Raw genomic sequence first — 24134 nt, forward strand, 5'->3', positions numbered from 1 at the left:
GTTGTTTTGACTCAGGCTGCTATGTGCTGTGTGCCTCTCAGGTTGTTTTGGCTCAGGCTGCTATGTGCTGTGTGCCTCTCAGGTTGTTTTGACTCAGGCTGCTATGTGCTGTGTGCCTCTCAGGTTGTTTTGGCTCAGGCTGCTATGTGCTGTGTGCCTCTCAGGTTGTTTTGGCTCAGGCTGCTATGTGCTGTGTGCCTCTCAGGTTGTTTTGGCTCAGGCTGCTATGTGCTGTGTGCCTCTCAGGTTGTTTTGGCTCAGGCTGCGATGTGCTGTGTGCCTCTCAGGTTGTTTTGGCTCAGGCTGCTATGTGCTGTGTGCCTCTCAGGTTGTTTTGGCTCAGGCTGCTATGTGCTGTGTGCCTCTCAGGTTGTTTTGGCTCAGGCTGCTATGTGCTGTGTGCCTCTCAGGTTGTTTTGGCTCAGGCTGCTATGTGCTGTGTGCCTCTCAGGTTGTTTTGGCTCAGGCTGCTATGTGCTGTGTGCCTCTCAGGTTGTTTTGGCTCAGGCTGCTATGTGCTGTGTGCCTCTCAGGTTGTTTTGGCTCAGGCTGCTATGTGCTGTGTGCCTCTCAGGTTGTTTTGACTCAGGCTGCTATGTGCTGTGTGCCTCTCAGGTTGTTTTGACTCAGGCTGCTATGTGCTGTGTGCCTCTCAGGTTGTTTTGACTCAGGCTGCTATGTGCTGTGTGCCTCTCAGGTTGTTTTGACTCAGGCTGCTATGTGCTGTGTGCCTCTCAGGTTGTTTTGGCTCAGGCTGCTATGTGCTGTGTGCCTCTCAGGTTGTTTTGACTCAGGCTGCTATGTGCTGTGTGCCTCTCAGGTTGTTTTGACTCAGGCTGCTATGTGCTGTGTGCCTCTCAGGTTGTTTTGGCTCAGGCTGCTATGTGCTGTGTGCCTCTCAGGTTGTTTTGACTCAGGCTGCTATGTGCTGTGTGCCTCTCAGGTTGTTTTGGCTCAGGCTGCTATGTGCTGTGTGCCTCTCAGGTTGTTTTGACTCAGGCTGCTATGTGCTGTGTGCCTCTCAGGTTGTTTTGGCTCAGGCTGCTATGTGCTGTGTGCCTCTCAGGTTGTTTTGGCTCAGGCTGCTATGTGCTGTGTGCCTCTCAGGTTGTTTTGGCCCAGGCTGCTATGTGCTGTGTGCCTCTCAGGTTGTTTTGGCCCAGGCTGCTATGTGCTGTGTGCCTCCCAGGATTGCACTGTCTTTTGGGGTTTTACAAACTGGCAAGTCTACGGGTCCAATCCACACATACTGTAAACCACTCCCCTCACAGTTGAGGTGAAGTCAAAATACATGGAGAAGTACGTTTGAGAGTTGAGCTATAGTATGAATAAAACATTTTAAGACAGTTTATGTATTCATAGATATGTGGGGTTCGTGGATAATTTGATTGCAAAGGCTATTCAGCAGTGCCATACAAAACACATTCATCCTGTATACAATAAAAATGTTTTTTTTTACCTGGAACTATTTTTAACTCAGGAGTAATGACCAAAGTAGTGTCAGGGGAAAATGGTAAACTCATTGCTGTGTGCTTTAAATATGTTGGTATGCATTTGTTTGTATGTCCAATGTGCGAAATACAGAATATCTATGTCAAAATTAAAATGCGCTGAAAACTTTATGAGTGAGTGAGTGTATGAGTGAGTAAGTGTGTGAGTGAGTGAGTGAGTAAATGTGAGTGAGTGTATGAGTGTAAGAGTGTATGAGTGTGTGAGTGCATGAGTGTATGAGTGAGTGTGAGTGAGTGAGTGTATGAGTGAGTGAGTGAGGGAGTGTATGAGTGAGTGTGAGTGAGTGAGTGAGTGTATGAGTGAGTGAGTGAGGGAGTGTATGAGTGAGTGTGAGTGAGTGAGTGTATGAGTGAGTGAGTGAGGGAGTGTATGAGTGAGTGAGTGAGTGAGTGTATGATTGAGTAAGTGAGTGAGTGTATGAGTGAGTGAGTGAGTGAGTGTATGAGTGTAAGAGTGTATGAGTGAGTGTGAGTGAGTGAGTGTATGAGTGAGTGTGAGTGAGTGATTGAGTGTGAGTGTATGAGTGAGTGTGAGTGAGTGAGTGAGTGAGTGAGTGAGTGAGTGTGAGTGAGTGCGAGTGAGTGAGTGTGAGTGTATGAGTGTGTGAGTGAGTGTGTGAGTGAGTGACTGAGTGTGAGTGTATGAGTGTATGAGTGAGTGAGTGAGTGAGTGAGTGAGTGAGTGAGTGAGTGAGTGAGTGCGAGTGAGTGAGTGAGTGTGAGTGTATGAGTGTATGATTGAGTGAGTGAGTGAGTGACTGAGAGTGTATGAGTGTATGAGTGAATGAGTGAATGAGTGAGTAAGTGTGAGTGAGTGTATGAGTGTATAAGTGAGTGTGAGTGTATGAGTGTGAGTGTATGAGTGTATGAGTGAGTGAGTGAGTGACTGAGAGTGTATGAGTGTATGAGTGAATGAGTGAATGAGTGTATGAGTGAATGAGTGAGTAAGTGTGAGTGAGTGTATGAGTGAGTGTGTATCTTCACACCACCAGAGTTGTCGTAGGGCTGACAAGGCTCATTAACCTAGAAGCAGAAGGATGGTCTATGTAATGTACTGTCAGTACCAATTTTCACAGTCTACAGAAGCCTAGGCGCATGTGTGTTTGTGTGTGTGTGTGTGTGTGTGTGTGTGTGTGTGTGTCTCTCTCTGTGTGTGTGTGTGTGTGTGTGTCTCTGTGTGTGTGTGTGTGTCTGTGTGTGTGTGTGTGTGTGTGTCTCTCTCCGTGTGTGTGTGTGTGTGTGTGTGTGTGTGTGTCTCTCTGTGTGTGTGTCTCTGTGTGTGTGTGTGTGTGTGTGTGTGTGTGTGTGTGTGTGTCTCTCTGTGTGTGTGTGTCTCTGTGTGTGTGTGTGTGTGTGTGTGTGTGTGTGTGTGTGTGTGTGTGTGTGTGTGTGTGTGTGTGTGTGTGTGTGTGTGAGAGAGAGTGTGTTGCTCTGAAGCAGAGTACTGAGAGCAGTGGGAGTTAACAGGTGGCAGGGGAGGTATCACCAGGTACACCTTTGTCACTTCAACCCCCTACTGTGTGCTACGCCACTTGGTGACCTCTCTCTCGCTCTCTCTCTCTCTCTCTCTCTCTCTCTCTCTCTCTCTCTCTCTCTCTCTCTCTCTCTCTCTCTCTCTCTCTCTCTCTCTCAAAAACACACTGATACACACAACAACAACAACAACACTAATGCCTTTGTAAGACCCACACTCTCTTTCACAAACACACTGACACACACAACAACAACAACATCAACAACACAAATGCACAGTCATAGAAGCCTGATTGTGGTAGCCTACATTTGAATAGGAGAACAACAAAGGCCTCCTCCTTCCTCTACCCCTCAGGTGCTCCCATGGTCCCCTCCAGGCTGCAGAGGAAGGTTTTGGGGAGCCCCCAAGCTGTGCCCCCCCCCCCTTGCCCCTCTCTGGCCCTCTTTGTGCCCCCCGCTCCCCCGTGGGGCAGGTGACAGGCCCCTCTGTGCGGGTCGAGGCAGCCATGACGGATTCCACAGATGGAGCGTGCAAATCGCCAGCAAAGACCTCAGCCTTAGAGCAACAAAGAGAGAGAAAGAGAGAGAGATGGGGAAAAGAAAGAGAGAGACAGAGTAGGCAGAGAGAGAGGTAGGGACAAGGAGAGAGAGACAGAGTAGGCAGAGAGAGAGGTAGGGACAAGGAGAGAGAGACAGAGTAGGCAGAGAGAGAGGTAGGGACAAGGAGAGAGAGACAGAGTAGGCAGAGAGAGATGGGGACAAGGTGAGAGAGACAGAGTAGGCAGAGAGAGAGATGGGGAAGAGAAAGAGAGAGAGAGTAGGCAGAGAGAGAGATGGGGAAGAGAAAGAGAGAGACAGAGTAGGCAGAGAGAGAGATGGGTAACAGAAAGAGAGAGACAGAGTAGGCAGAGAGAGAGGTGGGGACGAGGAGAGAGGGACAAAGTAGGCAGAGAGAGAGATGGGGATGAGGAGAAAGGGACAGAGTAGGCAGAGAGATGGGGAGAGGAAGAGAGAGAGAGTAGGCAGAGAGAGAGATGGGGGAGAGAAAGAGATGGGGGAGAGAAAGAGATGGGGGAGAGAAATTGAGAGACAGAGTAGGCAGAGAGAGAGATAGGGGAGAGAGAGAGATGGGGAGAGAAAGAGATGGGGGAGAGAAAGAGATGGGGAGAGAAAGAGATGGGGGAGAGAGAGATGGGGAGAGAAAGAGATGGGGGAGAGAAAGAGAGAGACAGCGTAGGCAGAGAGAGAGATGGGGGAGAGAAAGAGATGGGGGAGAGAAAGAGATGGGGAGAGAAAGAGAGAGACAGAGTAGGCAGAGAGAGAGATGGGGGAGAGAGAGAGATGGGGAGAGAAAGAGATGGGGAGAGAACGAGATGGGGAGAGAAAGAGATGGGGAGAGAGAGATGGGGAGAGAAAGAGATGGGGAGAGAAAGAGATGGGGGAGAGAGAGAGCTGGGGGAGAGAAAGAGATGGGGGAGAGAAAGAGATGGGGGAGAGAGGGAGATGGGGGAGAGTATAAATAGTTTTGTCACATGAGAGATGGGACTGCAAACCTCAAAGAGATGCCATACTGACACTTAGTTTGAAAGACGTTCCCTAGGATCCCCAAAGCAGACTGGTCATAACCGATAGGTAATTCCAAAGTAATTAAGGATTTTTATAACAACTCGGCATTCCCAGAATCTAAATCCCTGTGAAATTCTTTGGAACGCTGTTGCATGCTGGTAACTGTGGGGAAACTAAGCATTCCCTATGAGCCTCCAGGAACTGAAGCTACAAAGGCTCCTCTCTGTTTTTCACTAGCAATTCTGTTTCAAATAATGCCCCCACTCCAACTCCTCCACACCCCAAATTCCTACCCCACCAGCCACTACCACCACCTAAAAACCATCCATCCACCCCTGGGTTCCTCCTCTCAATAATATGTATTTGCAATTGTTGTCTGGTTAGTGATGTGGCTTGAGGATGTTATGAATTCAGGAATTAAAAGATTTGTTCGACTAGAAACTCAGAGTGAAAAATTCATTAGGCTGTTGGAGGTAGTAAAGTTGTAGTTTCTTTCTTGATTCAATGTAATAATGGTCTTAACCGTGACAGGCAATCATTTTACATCTTGGTTCTGTTTAGTGTGGATGGGAGCAGCTGAATGGCCTGTATCTGTGAATGTAAACAGAAATAGAAAGTGGTAGCATTCTGATAAAGTGCAAATAGAATAATCTTCCCAAATACCCAAAGGCAACATCTCTCCCAACCCCTACCCTTTCTCTTTCTCTCTCCCCCTCTCTCACATTGTTTAATGTTTCTTTACCAATTTGCTCTTAATGCATTCTACTGCCATTGGTGTTGAGAATAGAATGGAAAGCACTGAGGGGGGAGTGGATCAGTTTCACATGAGGAGCCCCAAGCTATTTGGGTTTTCTTGTTTTTTATTGTTGCTTCTGAGGGGGAACTAATACAGTGTTGCACAAAAACTTCCCCTCTGCTCCAGGGAATTCATTAAGTGTAACACAAAGTCGGCGCGCCAGCCTCAATGAACTTCTGTTCTGAAATAGCTAAAGGCCTACTAGAACTGCCTGGTAGGAAACCAGCCCATACGCTTCAGAACAGAGTACACAGTAGTATTACAACTGATCTTACTTTAACTTGAATAGTCGACATACAAAAGCTGTCAAGTCTCATATCACACCACCTCAATCAAGCTGAAGCTTCCACTCATTGACCACTTCAATGTCTGTCTGAGAGGGAGAGAGAGTGTGTGTGTGTGTGTGTGTGTGTGTGTGTGTGTGTGTGTGTGTGTACAAAGTAGAGCTGAGACGATAAACTGAAAATGCTCAACAGCGACCATACCAATCACTTATCACAGGCATTTTGCTGATGTCGTTCATTATGATAAGTAGCCTATACTAGAGAAATGTGTAGTTTGAAATGAAATAAGTTTGCTAATATGGGGGCTTGTTAATAGGACAATTGATGGCGGTACAACCATCACACTAGTAGTAGTAGTTTATATATACAGTACCAGTCAAAAACGTGATTTTACTGTGGTTTGTATATACAGTGCCAGTCAAAAACGTGATTTTACTGTGGTATATATACAGTACCAGTCAAAAACGTGATTTTACTGTGGTATATATATACAGTACCAGTCAAAAACGTGATTTTACTGTGGTTTATATATACAGTACCAGACAAAAACGTGATTTTACTGTGGTTTATATATACAGTACAGTCAAAAATGTGATTTTACTGTGGTTTATATATACAGTACAGTCAAAAATGTGATTTTACTGTGGTTTATATATACAGTACCAGACAAAAACGTGATTTTACTGTGGTTTATATATACAGTGCCAGTCAAAAACGTTATTTTACTGTGGTTTATATATACAGTGCCAGTCAAAAACGTGATTTTACTGTGGTTTATATATACAGTACCAGTCAAAAACGTGATTTTACTGTGGTTTATATATACAGTACCAGTCAAAAACGTGATTTTACTGTGGTTTATATATACAGTACCAGTCAAAAATGTGATTTTACTGTGGTTTATATATACAGTGCATTAGGGAAGTATTCAGACCCCTTGGACTTTTTTCACATTTTGTTATGTGACAGCCTTATTCTAAAATTGATTAAATATCTTGTTCCCCTCATCAATCTACACACAATACCCCATAATGACAAAGGTTTTCAGAAATTGTTGCAAATTTATTACAAACAAAAAATGGAAATATTCAGACCCTTTACTCAGTATTTTGTTGAAGCATCTTTGGCAGCAATTACAGCCTTGAGTCTTCTTGGGTATGACGCTACAAGCTTGGCACATCTGTATTTGGAGAGTTTCTCACATTCTTCTCTGCAGAACATCTCAAGCTCTGTCAGGTTGGATGGGGAGCATTACTGCACAGCTATTTTCAGGTCTCTCCAGAGATGTTTGATCGGGTTCAAGTCCGGGCTCTGACTGGGCCGCTCAAGGACATTCAGAGACTTGTCCCGAAGCCACTCCTGCGTTGTCTTGGCTGTGTGCTTAGGGTCGTTGTCCTGTTGGAAGGTGAACCTTCGCCCCAGTCTGAGGTCCTGAGCTCTCTGGAGCAGGTTTTCATCAAGGATCTCTGTACTTTGTTCTGTTAATCTTTCCCTCAATCCTGACTAGTCTCCCAGTCCCTGCCGCTGAAAAACATCCCCACAGCATGATGATGCCACCACCATGCTTCACGGTATGGATGGTGCCAGGTTTCCTCCAGACGTGATGCTTGACATTCAGGCCAAAGAGTTCAATCTTGGTTTCATCAGACCAGAGAATCTTGTTTCTCATGGTCTGAGCATCTTTAGATGCCTTTTGGCAAACTCCAAGCGGGCTGTCATGTGCCTTTTATTGAGGAGTGGCTTCCATCCTGCCGCTCTACCATAAAGGCCTGATTGGTGGAGGCTGCAGCGATGGTTGTCCTTCTGGAAGGTTCTCCCATCTCCACAGAGGAACTCTAGAGCTCTGTCAGAGTGACGATCGGGTTTTTGGTTACCTCCCTGACCAAGGCCCTTCTCCCCCGATTACTCAGTTTGGCTGGGCGGCCAGCTCTAGGAAGAGTTTTGGTGGTTCCAAACTTCTTCCATTTAAGAATGATGGAGGCCACTGTGTTCTTGGGGACCTTCAATGCTACAGACATGTTTTGGTACCCTTCCCCAGATCTGTGCCTTGACACAATCCTGTCTCGACGCTCTACAAACAATTCCTTCAACCTCATGGCTTGGTTGTTACTCTGACATGCATTGTCAACTGTGGGACTTTATATAGACCGGTGTGTGCCTTTCCAAATCATGTCCAATCATTTGAATTTACCACAGGTGGACTCCAATCAAGATCTTGAAACATCTCAAAGATGATCAATGGAAACAGGAGGCAACTTAGCTCAATTTCGAGTCTCATAGCAAAGGGTCTGAATCCTTATGTAAATTGTATTTTTAATAAATTGAGCTCAGGTGCATCCTGTTTCCATTGATCATCTTTGAGATGTTTCTACAACTTGATTGGAGTCCACCTGTGGTAAATTCCATTGATTGTCTTTATGGGGTATTGTGTGTAGATTGCTGAGGATTTTTTTTAATCAATCCATTTTAGAATAAGGCTGTAACATAACAAAATTTGGAAAAAGTCAAGGGGTCTGAATACTTTCCGAAGGCACTGTATATATTTCCTCACTATGAGGTTGGAATAATACTTTTACTGTTGGAGCTGTTAGAAAAGATTGCCCGAAATTTCAGCCTGTTTTGGTGGGTGAAGTTTTGGCCTGCCTGGTGACATCACCAATAAAAACGAGAGTTGAAACCTTTCTACCAATAACAGCTAGTTTTCAGTTTTCCCCTCCCCACTTAGACCACTCCCAGACAGGCTTAAGAAGCAATTTCTGTTTCTTTTTGACCATTTTAAGTTTAAACAATTGCTGTAAGGTTTTTACTCAGAAATTATTTGAAATTGTGGTATGAAAATGGCTTTGAAGGATAATAAAAAAAACTGTGGTGCACATTAATGTTATAAACGTATCGTTCAATTTATCAATATTGACTCAATTTGGCCAATTCAGTCAAGGATTTTTGTCCAAATCGCCCCGCTCTAGTACAAATGTACATGCCTTTGCATGCTAATGTGCACAGTGACAGATGCAGAGACACTGAGGGGCATAGTAAAGCTGGGCGTTGGACACTGGCCTGAGGAGAGTCTGATCTCTGGGTCTCCCTGCCCTTGGGTCTGTCTGTTTGTCTGGCTTGCCCTTGCCCTTGGTTACCACTGTGTTACCACTGTGTTACCACTGGGCCATAGCTTTAGAGAGCCTCGTCAATTCACTGCCTCTTCTGCTGAATTAGCTTTTAAAGGGCCGGCGTTTCTCTCTGAGCAAACAAGACCAGCATGCACCTGCAAGTGGTGTGGAGGGGGGTGTATGGGGGACTGCTGCCCAGTCCCTCTCTCCATCCCCAACCGTTACTGGGGCTCCAGCAAGACTGCAACTGTAGACAATGCAGGTTCCCCTCGACACTCTCTCTCTCTGTCACTGACCCCCCCTTTCCCCCCGTAAAAAACGAACGGTCCCTGGATCAAAATTAGGCCTTTGTGTGGCGCTTAGTCCTCTCAATCCCACTGCCGCCACGCCTCGGGAACCTTGTCCTGAGGGATTATTTATAAAAGCACACAGAATTCCCCTATGAATGGAAGTCTGTTGGTGCACAAGACAAGAGGGAACATTGGGAGAGATGGGGAGCGTTGGGAGGGGTGGTGGTGGCCCCTCTGAAGAGGTTTATGTAAACAGATAGCATGGGGCAAAAAGGAAAGCAAACAAGTTCACACTTCAAGTGGATGGATGGATTCATCCTTCTGTTCTTCACTCTCACTCTGAATCACTACACTTCTTTTTCTAGACGGCTCTCCCTATTGGTCTCCCTGCATTCTATTTGATCACTGTAGTCAGGAGAATAAGAAACTGAAGATGTGTTTTTAAGACTGATTTATTTATTTTGAACTTTTCTATAAACCAGTCCAGTCAGTTAAGAACACATTATTAATTACAACGTATTAATTACAACGATGGACTTGACTAACGGAATCTAGTTCTAAAAAAACATAATTAACTGTTACCTATGATAATGATACTGTACTAACACCATGAAAGCCCTAACTGTGCACCTCTTGTCTTTTGGAGCAGCGAGCCACTCAGATGAGGGGTCGGACGTGGAGTCTGAACCAGACCTGCCTCTGAAGAGGAAGCAGCGCCGCAGTAGAACCACCTTCACGGCCGAACAGCTGGATGAGCTGGAGAGAGCCTTCGAACGAACACACTACCCTGACATCTACACCAGGGAAGAGCTGGCTCAGAGGGCCAAACTCACAGAGGCCAGAGTTCAGGTAGACAACACGTACATCACACCCACACACTCTTTATCACACATCACACACACACACACACACACACACATGCACTGCACACACACACACACACACACGCACGCACACACACACATTTCTGGCCTGCCCCTTCATCCTGTGTTCCCAGGGGTCCAATATGCAGTCCCAGCTCTGATCTACGGCCCAGAAAATTCCCCACAACAGCTCCCGTATGGAGGCTGTATCGGGCCCAGCATGGGGCTATTACATATGGAATCAACATGAGTCCCGCCAGTCACACAACACCGACTCTCAGCAGCAGCAGCCAACCACATCCCCCCCATACTGTTCAGAGGAGAAGGGGGCCTGTTGAGTTAAATGTTAATTTATTGATATGGATGGGTTCATTTATCCGCTCTGTCCCTGTGAATGGATAAGCCAGGTCACACGTGATACAAGTCACTATTTGACGTCCATCCATGTCTGAAGATGCTGGAAGATGATGTGGAAACCGGCCACTTATTCCAAAAGTTGCAAGTTTGAATCCAGCGATAGAAAGTTGCTTTTGAGATTTTTGTTTTAAGCCTATCCCAAACCTTAACCCTTACCACAACTATTCGGAGTTAATGCCTAACCTTAAGATTTCAGTAGCGAGGCTATATACAGGGGGTACCGGTACAGAGTCAATGTGCGGGGGCACAGGTTAGCCGAGGTAATTGAGGCAATATGTACATGTAGGTAGAGATAAAGTGACTATGTATAGATAATAAACAGAGAGTAGCAGCAGCGTAAAAATGGGGGGGAGGGGGGCAAATAGTCAGGGTAGCCATTTGATTAGCTGTTCAGGAGTCTTATGGCTTGGGGATAGAAGCTGTTAAGAAGCCTTTTGGACCTAGACTTGGTGCTCCGGTACTCTTTGCCTTGTGTTAGCAGAGAGAACAGTCTATGACTAGGGTGGCTGGAGACTTTGGCAATTTTTAGGGCCTTCCTCTGACACCGCCTGGTATAGAGGTCCTGGATGGCAGGAAGCTTGGTACCAGTAATGTACTGGGCCATACGCACTAGCCTCTGTAGTGCCTAGCAGGTCGGAGGCTGAGCAGTTGCCATACCAGGTGGTGATGCAACAAGTCAGGATGCTCTCGATGGTGCAGCTGTGTTTGGACCATAATAGTTAATTGGTGATGTGGACACCAAGGAACTTGAAGCTCTCAATCTGCTACACTACAACCCCATCGATGAGAATGGGGGCGTGCTCGGCCCTCCTTTTCCTGTCGTCCACATAATCTCATGTGTCTTGACCACATTGAGGGAGAGGTTTTTATCTTGGCATCACACTGCCAGGTCTCTGACCTCCTCCCTATAGGCTGTCTCATTGTTGTCGGTGATCAGGCCTACCACTGTTGTGTTGTCTGCAAACTTAATGATGGTGTTGGAGTTGTGCTTGGCCATGCAGTCATGGGTGAACAGGGAGTTCAGGAGGGGACTGAGCATGCACCGTTGAGCAGCCCCGTGTTGAGGATCAGCTTGGCAGATGTGTTGTTACCTACCCTTACCACCTGGGGGTGGCCCATCAGGAAGTCCAGGATCCAGTTGCAGAGGGACGTGTTTAGTCCCAGGATCCTTAGCTAAGTGATGAGCTTTTAGGGCACTATGGTTTTGAATGCTGAGCTGTAGTCAATGAATAGCATACTCACATAGGTGTTCCTTTTGTCCAGGTGGGAAAGGGCAGTGTGGAGTGCAATAGAGATTGCATCATCTGTGGATCTGTGGATATGCAAATTGGAGTGGGTCTAGGGTTTCTGGGATAATGGTGTTGATGTGAGCCAATGACCAGCCTTTCAAAGCACTTCATGGCTACAGCCGTGAGTGCTACAGGTCTGTAGTCATTTAGGCAGGTTACCTTGGTGTTTTTGGGCACAGGGACTATGGTGGTCTGCTTGAACATGTTGGTATTACAGACTCGGTCAGGGACAGGTTGAAAATGTCAGTGAAGACACTTGCCAGTTGGTCAGCTCATGCTCGGGATCCACGTACTGGTAATCTGTCTGTCCCTGCGGCCTTGGGAAGGTTGACCTTTTTAAAGGTCTTACTCACATTGGCTACGGAGAGCGTGATCACACAGTTGTCCAGAACAGCTGATGCTCTTATGCATGCTTCAGTGTTGCTTGCCTCGAAGCGAGCATAGAAGTCATTTAGCTCATTTGGTAGGCTTGTGTCACTGGGCAGCTCACGGTTGTGCTTCCCTTTATAGTCCATAATAGTTTGCAAGCACTGCCACATCCAACGAGTGTCAGAGCCGGTGTAGTAGGATTCAATCTTAGTCTTGTATTGACACTTTGCCTGTTTCATGGTTTGTCGGAGGGCATAGCGGGATTTCTCAAAAGTGGGCTATGCCCCTTTTTTCTCCATTTCCACCTGAATGGCATGCCCAAAGTAAATTACCTGTAGCTCAGGCCCTGAAGCCAGGATATGCATATAATTGGTACCATTGGAAAGAAAACACTTTGAAGTTTGTAGAAATGTTAAAATAATGTAGGAGAATATAACACAATAGATATGGTAGGAGAAAATCCAAAGAAAAACCAAACGGAAGTTTTGTTTTTTGAAAGACCATCCTCTTAGAAATGCAAGAGAAAGGTCATATTGTAAAATAGCTCCCTGGATGCAATTCCTATTGCTTCCACAGGGTGTCAGCAGTCTATGTACAAGGTTTCAGGCTTGTAACTTCAAAAACGAATAAGAAATAACAGTTTTTGTAAGAGGACACTGTCTTGGAAATCCGTGTTTTTGCGCACCATGACGAAGTTGCGCAACTGCTAAAATCGGTTTCCTATTGAACAAACTTCTTTCTGAGCTAAATTTTATAGTTTGATTACATTTTAGGATGTCTGAGGAGTAAATACAAACGTATTTTGACTGGTTGAAACAAAGTTTAGGCGTAGATTGTCGGATTCATTTCTCTACAAGTTGAACAAGTGGATTACTCAAATCGATGGCACCAACTAAACAGACTTTTTGGGATATAAAAATTGATTTTATCTAACAAAACGACACTACATGTTATAGCTGGGACCCTTTGGATGACAAATCAGTGGAAGATTTTCAAAAAGTAAGTGAATATTTAATCTTTGTATGTGAATGCATTTTCTATGGGATTGAGGTCAGGGCTTTGTGATGGCCACTCCAATACCTTGACTTTGTTATCCTTAAGCCATTTTGCCACAACTTTGGAAGTATGCTTGGGGTCCTTGTCCATTTGGAAGACCCGTTTGCGACCAACCTTTGACTTCCTGACTGATGTCTTGAGATGTTGTTTCAATATATCCACGTAAATTTTCACTTCCTCATGATGCCATCTATTTTATGAATAGCACCAGTCCCTCCTGCAGCAAAGCACCCCAACAACATGATGCTGCCACCGCCATGCTTCACGGTTGGGATGGTGTTCTTCGGCTTGCAAGCCTCCCCCTTTTTCCTCCAAACATAACAATGGTCATTATGGCCAAGCAGTTCTATTTTTGTTTCATCAGACGAGAGGACATTTCTCCAAAAAAGTACGATCTTTGTCCCTATGTGCAGTTGCAAACCGTAGTCTGGCTTTTTTATGGCGGTGGGAGCCATAAATCTTTCTGATTGAGAGTTGGTAAAATACTTATTTCCCTCATTAATGAGAGTCTTGTCTTTAAAATGGTGTAAAATAGTCATATGTTTGAGAAATTGAAGTTATAGCATTTTTTAGTTATTTGTATTTCGCGCCACGCGATTCCACTGGCTGTTGACTAGCAAGCGCCCCACCTAGCCCAGGGAAGTTAAAGCTTAGTCGCAAACGGGTCTTCCAAATGGACAATGACCCCAAGCATACTTCCAAAGTTGTGGTAAAATGGCTTAAGGACAACAAAGTCAAGGTATTGGAGTTGCCATCACAAAGCCCTGACCTCATACCTATAGAATACTAATTGAGTGTATGTAAAGTTCTGACCCATTGGGAATGTGGTGTAAGAAATAAAAGATGAAATAAATCATTCTCTCTACTATTATTCTGACATTTCACGTTCTTAAAATAAAGTGGTGATCCTAACTGACCTAAGACAGGGAATTTTTACTAGGATTAAATGTAAAAAAAATGGTAAAAAACTGAGTTTGAATGTATTTGGCTAAGGTGTATGTAATCTTCCGACTTCAACTGTAGATGAACGCTTAATTCTGAAGTGAGACTGTGAGAGTTAGTTGGAATAGATGAATTTTGAGGCAAGCACAGTCCTCAAATACAATTGTCTTATTCTCATTAACTACAGTACTTGAAGCTTTGGGTGACTTTATGGCTATGGAACAGGGCTGACATAAGACCATCAGAGCTAATTTATAGTTCGAGGAATTTATAGGGGTGGGGGGACAATGTAAATTGTGTTGTGTTGCTATGTTTAAATGATGTTCCTGTGGTGAGGCATGAGATGTGGAGATAGAGAGAGCCTTGTTGGCTGCAGCCAGGAGTCACATGGGCAGGTCTGGAGAGGAACACATGACCCCGACACACACACATAAACACTCAGACAATAACACACAGGGTTTAGACACACACACACACACACACACACACACACACACACAATACATAGAAATCAGAAACTAAAAAAATGCAGTCAGACAAAAACATATTGACTCATAGAGAGAGATATACACATATGCACAAATTACAGTCAGTAACCATTAATACAGTGCCTTCGGAAAGTATTCAGACCCCTTGACTTTTTACACATTTTGTTACATTACAGCCTTATTCTAAAATGTGTAAAAAAATGTTTATCTCATCAATATACACACAATAATGACAAAGTAAGAACAGTTTTTTTGAATTTTTCGCTACTTTATGAGTAAAAAACCAGCGGAAATATCACACTTATATAAGTATTCAGACCGTTTCCTCAGTACTTTGTTGAAGCACCGTTGGCAGCGATTACAGCATTGAGTCTTCTTGGGTATGACGCCACAAGCTTGACACATCTTTATTTGGGGAGTTTCTCCCATTCTTCTCTGCAGATCCTCTCAAGCTCTGTCAGGTTGGATGGGGAGCGTTGCTGCACAGCCATTTTCAGGTCTCTCCAGAGATGTTCGATCAGGTTCAAGTCCGGGCTGGGCCACTCATGAACATTCAGAGACTTGTCCCGAAGCCACTCCTGCCTTGTTTTGGCTGTGTGCTTAGGGTCATTGTCCTTTTGGAAGGTGAACCTTTGCCCCAGTCTGAGGTCCTGAGCTCTCTGGAGCAGGTTTTCATCAAGAATCTCTGTACTTTGCTCCGTTCATCTTTCTCTCGATCCTGACTGGTCTCCCAGTCCCTGTCGCTGAAAAGCATCTCCACAGCATGATGATGCCACCACCATGCTTCACGGTATGGATGGTGCCAGGTTTCCTCCAGACGTGATGCTTGACATTCAGGCCAAAGAGTTCAAGCTTGGTTTCATCAGACCAGAGAATCTTGTTTCTCATGGTTTGAGCATCTTTAGGTGCCTTTTAGCAAACTCCAAGCGGGCTGTCATGTGCTTTTTATTGAGCAGTGGCTTCCATCTGGCCACTCTACCATAAAGGCCTGATTGTTGGAGTGCTGCAGAGATGGTTGTCCTTCTGTAAGGTTCTACCATTTCCACAGAGAAACTCTTGAGGTCTGTCAGAGTGACCATTGGGTTCTTGGTCACCTCCCTGACCAAGGCCCTTCTCCCCTGATGCTCAGTTTGGTCAGGCGGTCAGCTCTAGGAAGAGTCTTGGTGGTTGCAAACGTTTTCCATTTAAGAATGATTGAGGCCACTGGGTTCTTGGGGACCTTCAATGCTGCAGAAGTTTTTTCGTACCCTTTTTGTACCCTTCCCAAGATATATACGGACAATTCCTTCAACCTTATGGCTTGGTTTTTGCTCTGACATGCACTGTCAACTGTGGGACTTTATATAGACAGATGTGTGCCTTTCCAAATCATGTCCAATCAATTGAATTTACCACAGGTGGACTCCAATCAAGATGTAGAAACATCTCATGGATGATCAATGGAAACAGGATGCACCTGAGCTCAATTTTGAGTCTCATAGAAAGGGTCTGAATACTTATGTAAATAAAGTATTTCTGTTTTTATTTCATACATTTGCACACATTTCTAAAAACCTGTTTTAGGTTTGTCATTATGAGGTATTCTGTCTCGATAGCTAATGATTTTTTTCTCCATTTAATTCATCTTTTGTAAGGCTGTAACTTAACAAAATGTGGAAAATGTCAAGGGGTCTGAATACTTTCCGAATGCACTGTATATATGGGAATGTATGTTTAAGACAATGTAAGATATCATGTCATATTTTCCTCTTTCTCCAGGTGTGGTTCAGTAACAGAAGAGCCCGGTGGAGGAAGCAGGCTGGAGCTAGTCAGCTCATGGCCTTCAATCACCTGATCCCTGGGGGCTTCCCGCCCTCTGCCATGTCCAGTCTCTCCCCTTATCAGCTGTCTGACAGCCCGTATCCCCCTACATCCATATCACAAGGTGGGACACTCTGTAAACAAGGCCACAGGCTAAACATCCTGTGTGTTTCAGATATACAGCTATTGCTCTCAGAGTTCAGACAATTGAGCTTGATTAGCAAATTGTTAAATATTGACTACAATGTAATAATCTGTCAATTGAGAGACAATATATGTAAATGGTAAGTTCTTCTTTTCTATTTGTCCTTCCCTTAGCGGTGTCGGAGCAGGCCAGCACGCTGCACCGGCCCCAGCCCCTGCCCCCATCCTCAGGCCACCACCAGAGTTCAGGAGGGGGAGGACAGGATGGGGGGTCTGCCTACTGCCTGGCCTCTGGACGCCACAGCTTCTCAGGCTACTCCGACAGCTTCGTCACGTCAGGAGGCCCTCCCATGAATCCTGCCATCAGCAACGGCCTCTCTTCCCAGGTGAGTCAAACAGAGCTACGGATCTACACACACACAGGTACACGTACACACACACACACAGTTCATACTCTTATCTATGTCGGGAGGTGGGGAGAGTTGGAGGTGGGTGTGAGGTGGAGGTGGGGAGAGGTGGAGGTGGGGAGAGGTGGAGGTGGGGAGAGTTGGAGGTGGGGAGAGTTGGAGGTGGGTGTGAGGTGGAGGTGGGGAGAGGTGGAGGTGGGTGTGAGGTGGAGGTGGGTGTGAGGTGGAGTGAAAGGACAGAGGACAGACACGGAGGAGGACAAATGAATGAGGAGAAGATGAGACAAATTAAAACTGAAAAGACAATTATGGCCAATTATACAGGCATGAGGCTTGTCGTCCCTTTACCTAAACATTAAGGGCTGTCCTAACAAGCAGAAAATGAGATTTCAGCTGCTCAAAGTCAGACCCACACACACACACACACACACAGTGCTTCAGGGTCACTTTAGAGAGTGTGACAATATGGACATGAAGGATGAATGACTGGAGAGCCTGGCATGGTTAGACAGTATGCAAAAATGACATTACACAGGTCACATGGTTTTTAAAGGGAAACATTTGAAATGTTTGATATTATTGATGAACGTTTAAAATACTTGATGGTAATTTGTGAGACATTTATTTTGTTCAGTTTAATCTACTGAAATGTGTTCAATTGATATAAATGACAATGAATAGGCTAAGTCATAACGACGGGAAGATATCGTCTATCAAAGAAAATGTATTGTCGTCTCGTCATTTCTTACCAGTCATTGTGGAGGCACTAACCACCTCAGTCGGGCCTGCTTTTTGTCTTGAAAAACTTTTCCAAATAATAAATATTTTTAGGCAATATTCAGTATTTTTCTGTTGCAGTAGGGCAAATATACTTTTGCTTCCAGTCTCTTCGTCATTGCCTCTAAATCTTCCCGTGCTTTAGCCCATCAACACGCGCATAATATCCTCACGCTTTGGCACAGTAATAAATCAAGGTTCCAGTGTTCAAATTGATTACTACCGAATATAAATTGAATTATGTGTGTAATTTATGTAGATTACTTCCCATGTTTTGTTACTTATATAATTGGTGCAGAATAGCTAAAAAAAATTGTACGTGTGTGGAATGTAGGAATGTATAGTCCTTATTAGTTTAAATTATGAATTGACTTAAATTGGATGGGTCTTTAATTTATAAATTGGTTATGAAGACTGTATATCGAAGATCAACTAGGCCTACTCTATGTAGAAACTAAGATGGATTGATACTTATTATTTGCATGCAAGATGTGGAGAACTTTTGATACATGTTGGCACAACACACAATTCTACAAATCGAACACCCCTCATCTCCTCTCTCTCTCTCCCTGATAAATGGGGTGCCTGACCCCCACATGTTTTCCATTTGTAAGGAACACACCTCGTCCTCTTCAAGGGTGTTTGTCAAGATTCCACGGACAGGGCTTCTGTATGACAACCATAATGTATGTGTGAGCGTGTGTGTTTTAAGGTTCATGGGAAACTACCCCTCCCTGAATCTCTGTTAAGACTTTCTTTATGTTTATCTACACCTCCCTCTCTTACGCAGTCCATACGCAGCTACCTTGGGAAATCAAGGAAACACACACACACACATACACGCACGCACACGCACACGCACACACACACACACACACACACACACACACATGATGGCATTCATGATGGCATTCTTACAATGTTTGTCTCCACATTCCTCAGTATGAAAGTCAAGTCCTAATTTATTTGTACATACGTTATATTGTATGAGAGAAGCAGGAATGTCCTGTATGCCTCAGACTTCCCCCATTCTGACATTCTTCCCCGGCTCTCCTCTGCTGTCCGACTTTTCCTGGACACGCTGATTTGGGGCCGCTGGACACAGCAACGTTCCAACATGGAACACCCCGGCAAAGCCCAGCATGTCACACTAAAAAGACAAGGAGAGAAGAAAGAGAGAGAGAGAGAAAGAGAGAGAGAAAGAGAGCGAGAAAGAGAGAGGTATAGCATTTTTGAAAGCTGTAGTTTCTTGGAGAGATCGACCACGCCATCCGTCCATATGCTTTTTCTGTTTAACCAGAGTGTTCCAAAACGCAGGTCATTTTTTGGGAAAATGTTACTGGGGTCGAGAAACACAACTCCCCTCTCAAAATCAACATGGGCTCCTCTGTCCCCTGCCTGGGAAATGACTTAAGCGGGACCATCTGTGTGTGTGGATGTAGAATAATATGACACTTATAGGGCCAGAAGAGCCCAACATGCAGCGAACCTGCTTTTCATTAGGACATCGACAGAGGCTACAGGTCTCTGTTTAGAGGGATTTGATGCATTTAGAGGTAGGGAGGTTTAAACTGGTCACGTTGGTATCCAGTGAGATGATCTTGAGTCACAGCAATTATCTGTTTATTAGACACTTTGTTGAACTTTCTTTCTTATCCATCCAGATAAAGTTAGTGAGGGTTTGTTATCGGCTCGTTCTGTCTGAACCTCCTCTAGAACGGTACCCTACGGCTCTTTTCCGTCCTTCGCTCGGCAAGAAATATTCCCCCAAATTCGATTATCGGGCAGCTAATCAATAACAGGTCAAAGCCTAGCCTGTTTGTCTGCAGCTTGTCTGTTGTGGTCCAGAGGTTTTTCTCTCTGCTTCTAAAGGTCTACCATGTTATCTGTGTTGGGACATCTTTGGCGATAAGTCTTTATCTCATCCTTTGCTTTTTGGAGCGGCGACAGGAGGGAATTTCCAAATAAGTGGAGTTCTAAGACAAATTGGTTAATTCTTCCTCTGTGGAGCTATCTCTGCCTGTCTGGGAAGGCCTGGTGGAAGGGTTTTGATGTCAGTGGAAGGGAACTTCCTGTCTGAGTTAGGCTGTGTTGGTATGTGTTATAGATGGGGGTTGGGATGATACATAACACCAAGCTGTGCCAAAATCACTTAACCACCTATCTGAATGGAACGTCAATAACGTCACGTCAATAACACTCATCCTCCCTTCCTCTCCCTCCCTCTCTCTCCAGGTGATGGGTCTGTTGAACCCAGGCGGGGTGCCCCACCAGCCCCAGAGTGACTATGCCCTCTCCCCCCTGACAGGAGGCCTGGAGCCCCCCGGGGGCATGGGGGCCAGCTGCTCCCAGCGTCTGGAGCACATCAAGGGCCTGGAGGGCCTGTCCAGTGTCCCCAACATCCCCAGTCTCCCCTCGCTGCCCAACTCCCAGTCCTACTGCCCGTCCTCCTACAGCGCTCCTGCCTACAGCGTGGACCCTGTGGCTTCCTACCAGTATGGGCAGTACCACGGACAAAGTAAGGTCAATATCGCTCACTTTTATTACCACTTAAACACTTAGGAAGATATCTCTCCAATCATATCAACTGTAGCCGCCTTAACCTTTCACCGCTCTTAAGTCTACTGCACCGATACATTGACAAAGGACAAGTGTTAATAGGACTCTAGCAGTGTTCACATTACGTGTTTCCATCCAATGAAAACAGCAGGGTTTCAGACTGGATAAGTTGTTTGATCCTATCCCTGAAGTAACACTGAGTATATTGGAACATCGCTGTCCTTTAGTATACTGTAGCTCACCTCGCCTCGCCTGTCAGCAATTCAGTTCATTCCTATGAAACAGTACTAATAGTGTAAGATAGTGTCTCCTGGATCGTTTCCTTATGGGAGGCTTGTTTAACAGTGAGGAGGCCCTTCAGTTCACATTAACATTATACTAAGGTTAACTCTGACATCAAACAAGCCTTCATGTAACTCTCAAAAACCGACATCATCCACATGCATTCAGCTGTGATTAGAGCACCCTGCAGTTTTCAATTTCCCTCTGTGGGTCACCCAATCAGGCCAGTCCCTCGACCTCGCAGCAACCTCGCCCTTCAAAGCAAAGACACCAGTCTGCTACGGCTTTAAAAAGGACTGCAGGTATCGAGGGAATATTTAACCTAATATCCGAGAGAAATAAATGCTTAATGAAATATCTTTAAGAAATATGTAAGTGGACAGAAAAGCACACACACACACACACACACACACACACACACACACACACACACACACACACACACACACACACACACACACACACACCCCCATCAGAGGGACTACATCTTGATGTCATTAATCACAGAGAGTGGATACCCGTGTGCGGTTTGGTCTGTAGAATGGGAAAAGGTATTTTCTGGGGGGTGGAAGGATCCTAATATCCTCTGGCAGGGCGGCAATTAGAAACAGGTGTGTGGTGTGGGCCTGCTGAGGTCAGCTGGGGAAGCAGTATTGAACACTGTCCCAGATTCACTGGTACTGGGCCTCTAGTGTCAAGCCTAACCCAGTCTCAATGGGACTGATATCAAGTCTGCCCACTTCCCCTCTCTAGACCACACACACACACACACACACACACACACACACACACACACACACACACACACACACACACAGCCGCTGCACTGTTAGGCTGATCACCATGATAATGCTGCTCCCATTGTTCAAACCCTCTTTATTTCTGTCAGTGATCATCACCCTCTTTATGTTTAATTGAGGATAACTCATAACTTAGTCTCATGCTCTTCTGTTTTTCCTTTTAGGTGCCCTTCATTATCTGAGACCTGAGATCACCTGAGGATCTGCCCCTTTAAGTGACCCCCCACCACCTCCACCACCACCTCCGGCCCAACCCAGTCTCCACCTCTGGCCCAACATAGTCTCCACCTTTGGCCCAACCCAGTCTCCACCTTTGGCCCAACCCAGTCTCCACCTTTGGCCCAACCCAGTCTCCACCTCTTGCCCAACACAGTCTCCACCTTTGGCCCAACCCAGTCTCCACCTTTGGCCCAACCCAGTCTCCACCTTTGGCCCAACCCAGTCTCCACCTTTGGCCCAACCCAGTCTCCACCTCTGGCCCAACCCAGTCTCCACCTCTGGCCCAACCCAGTCTCCACCTCTGGCCCAACCGAGTCTCCACCTCTGGCCCAGCCCAGTCTCCAGGGACATGTGTACTGCATATGTTGAGACTGAGGGGGCTCTTTATGTAATCTATTCCCTCAACAATGATCTGTTCCTTCACACTTGATGAAAATAATGGAAGAGAGATTATAGTTAAAATGACATTGATAGAGAGGAATTTAAGGCCAAAACAAAGAAACACATGAACTTAGATTCATGTCTGTTGATGACTGACAGAGATGCCACTGGGTACATTCCTTTGGCTGTGATGTGGTCTACCCCACATTGGGTGCCAACTTTGACCAGGAGGACCATGGAGGACTAGCCCACATAGACCCACAGCACAGCCCAGGAGCAGAGGCCTGGTTGGGGTAAAACATCTTCCACAGGCCTGTGGAAGAGCACAACCAGACTGTATAGTAACAGACTTAGTAGCGGCCTTAGAGCTGTGAGTCAGTTGACATGTTTGCCGTAGGGCCAAATGAATACAGATTCATTCTATTTATCTCTGAATGAAAGCTACTTGATGGAAAAAATAACAGGCTTTTGTTGGGATTTATTTGACGTTGCATTTATTTGATATGTTTTGTTCCAGAAGATTCCTTCCCACACAAAGAGTGGAATGAACACAATATTCCAACCATAGACCGAGGAACAAACAAACAAACAAACGTGTAAAAAAATACATTTGTCATTCGAAGAGGAAGCTTTGATACGTCCTCATAAACAGACCTGTAATGTATAGTACAGCTGTTCCGTTCCCTTCATTATGCTAAATGCTCAGTGTTTTTAAACATTCCGTTGAACTCTCACTGTGTTCTGTTGATAACTTTGATCTCTTGTAGCTTTAGAGGGATTCCTAGGATTCAGGGGTGACTTCGGGGAAAAGTCCCAGGTGAAGGAGGAGGAGGAGGAGTAGGAGGAGGGACTCAGGGGTTCTGATGGGTGACAGGGCTGATCCATCCAGGGGTGCAGTTCCCCCTCATAGAGGACTGTTAGGTCACGAGACTCATGACCAAGAGACACATGAGAAACCAGGACCACCTCACCACAGACCAACCCAGCTGACCAGAAGTGCAATATCACGTACCACAGGGTCAACGACGCCATCAAACCGATGAATCAAATAAGATCTTGTGTCTTAAGAACATTCTGTATAAACATTTGAATCATGTTTGAGTATGTCCCTATGGAGGCTTTCAGGTCCAAAACAAAGAAGCAACAGCAACAACAACCATCAACATCGTCAGTACTGCTATAATAGCAAAGCGACAGGGAAAGGTGGGACGCACATTGTGAACCATTGAAGTCATTCCAAGCCCATGTGGAGCAGATTGATTCAAGGGAAAAAATAAGTAAACAAAAAAACTTATGAAGAATTACAAAGCCAAATCATTTTTTGTTTTTTTTGGTCTTTTGTCTTTTGGTTTTTCTTGTTGCAAAAACAGAAAGATCAATAGTGTGGTGTTTACGTCATTTCCTTATTTATTCTCTCTAAAGTATCTAAGCAATTCTGCAACATTATTCTTCAACTTTCTTCAATGTTTTAGTCAAGTTACTACATCACTATCTTCTTGGAACACCGTGTCCGTTTGTTCACTAAATGGTAGCTGAATGTCTCAACAGATCCAAAGTTTGCTACAAGCACTCAGCGGTCAATTGTAAATTTGTCTGTAACAGAAAGAAAAGTGTTTTTTCTTTCCAATGGTTTCCTTAATTTTTATATATTTTTCTGTATTATTTGACAGAATGATATGACACAATGTCTTGTGTACAAGCACAGTATTATTACTATTTATAATAAAACATTTTAAATACAATGACTAAAAATAGTTTTCATTTCGTCTAAAGTTATACTGTCATTTCAAGGTCATTTCCATCTCAGTGCAATCTTTGTGTATGAAATGTTTATCATCAGTGGGCAGTAAATAATTGACAGTGACTCATTGCAATATAAAATACAAAAGAAGAGAGACAAGCATGTAGTTTTCAAATAAATGTATTTAAACCCCTAAGCCCTGTGTAAAAATAGAACCGTAAAAGGAGGTTCCTGACATGGAGTTGGACTTGAACACAACAGCCTTTCTTAGAAATTCAAACATCTGCACAACTTAGTAATGCCCACTGGCCCTCGATACTGTAACAAACACACTTCTGTTTCCCAAATTCTAAATGAGAACAACCCTCAGAGCGTTTGGACAAACAGAACACCCTCCTCCCCCTCACTCTTCACCCTCGCTGCCCCCACCCCTCTCAGGCCTTGGTCATACACACAGGGCCCCTCTGTGTGTGTGTATGTGTGCGCCACCCTGAGGATATTAGCCCTAATTAAAACACTCGTCTGATTAATCGAGTCTCGTCTCAGGCCTTGGAGGGACCACATGCTTTATAA

General features: G+C 45.0%; 1 protein-coding gene across 4 annotated transcripts in view; it reads left to right on the forward strand.

Annotated features, from left to right (window-relative positions):
• LOC106613139 (paired box protein Pax-3) overlaps positions 1-23560 on the forward strand; it is a 44502-nt gene extending 20942 nt beyond the window's left edge. For 2 of the 4 annotated variants that reach the window (XM_014215101.2, XM_014215099.2), the window contains exons 5-9: positions 9677-9876; positions 16210-16375; positions 16570-16781; positions 19815-20097; positions 21385-23560. In XM_014215101.2, coding sequence (XP_014070576.1) covers positions 9677-9876; positions 16210-16375; positions 16570-16781; positions 19815-20097; positions 21385-21419 — 896 coding nt within the window. In that variant the 3' untranslated portion in view covers positions 21420-23560. Of the gene's footprint in view, positions 1-9676; positions 9877-16209; positions 16376-16569; positions 16782-19814; positions 20103-21384 lie in introns of all 4 variants that reach the window. The other 2 variants (XM_014215103.2, XM_014215100.2) reach the window with 1 other exon arrangement.
• Positions 23561-24134: the final 574 nt, after the last annotated feature.

Source organism: Salmo salar, chromosome ssa09 (genome assembly GCF_905237065.1).
Source record: "Salmo salar chromosome ssa09, Ssal_v3.1, whole genome shotgun sequence".
Taxonomy (NCBI): Eukaryota; Metazoa; Chordata; class Actinopteri; order Salmoniformes; family Salmonidae; genus Salmo; species Salmo salar.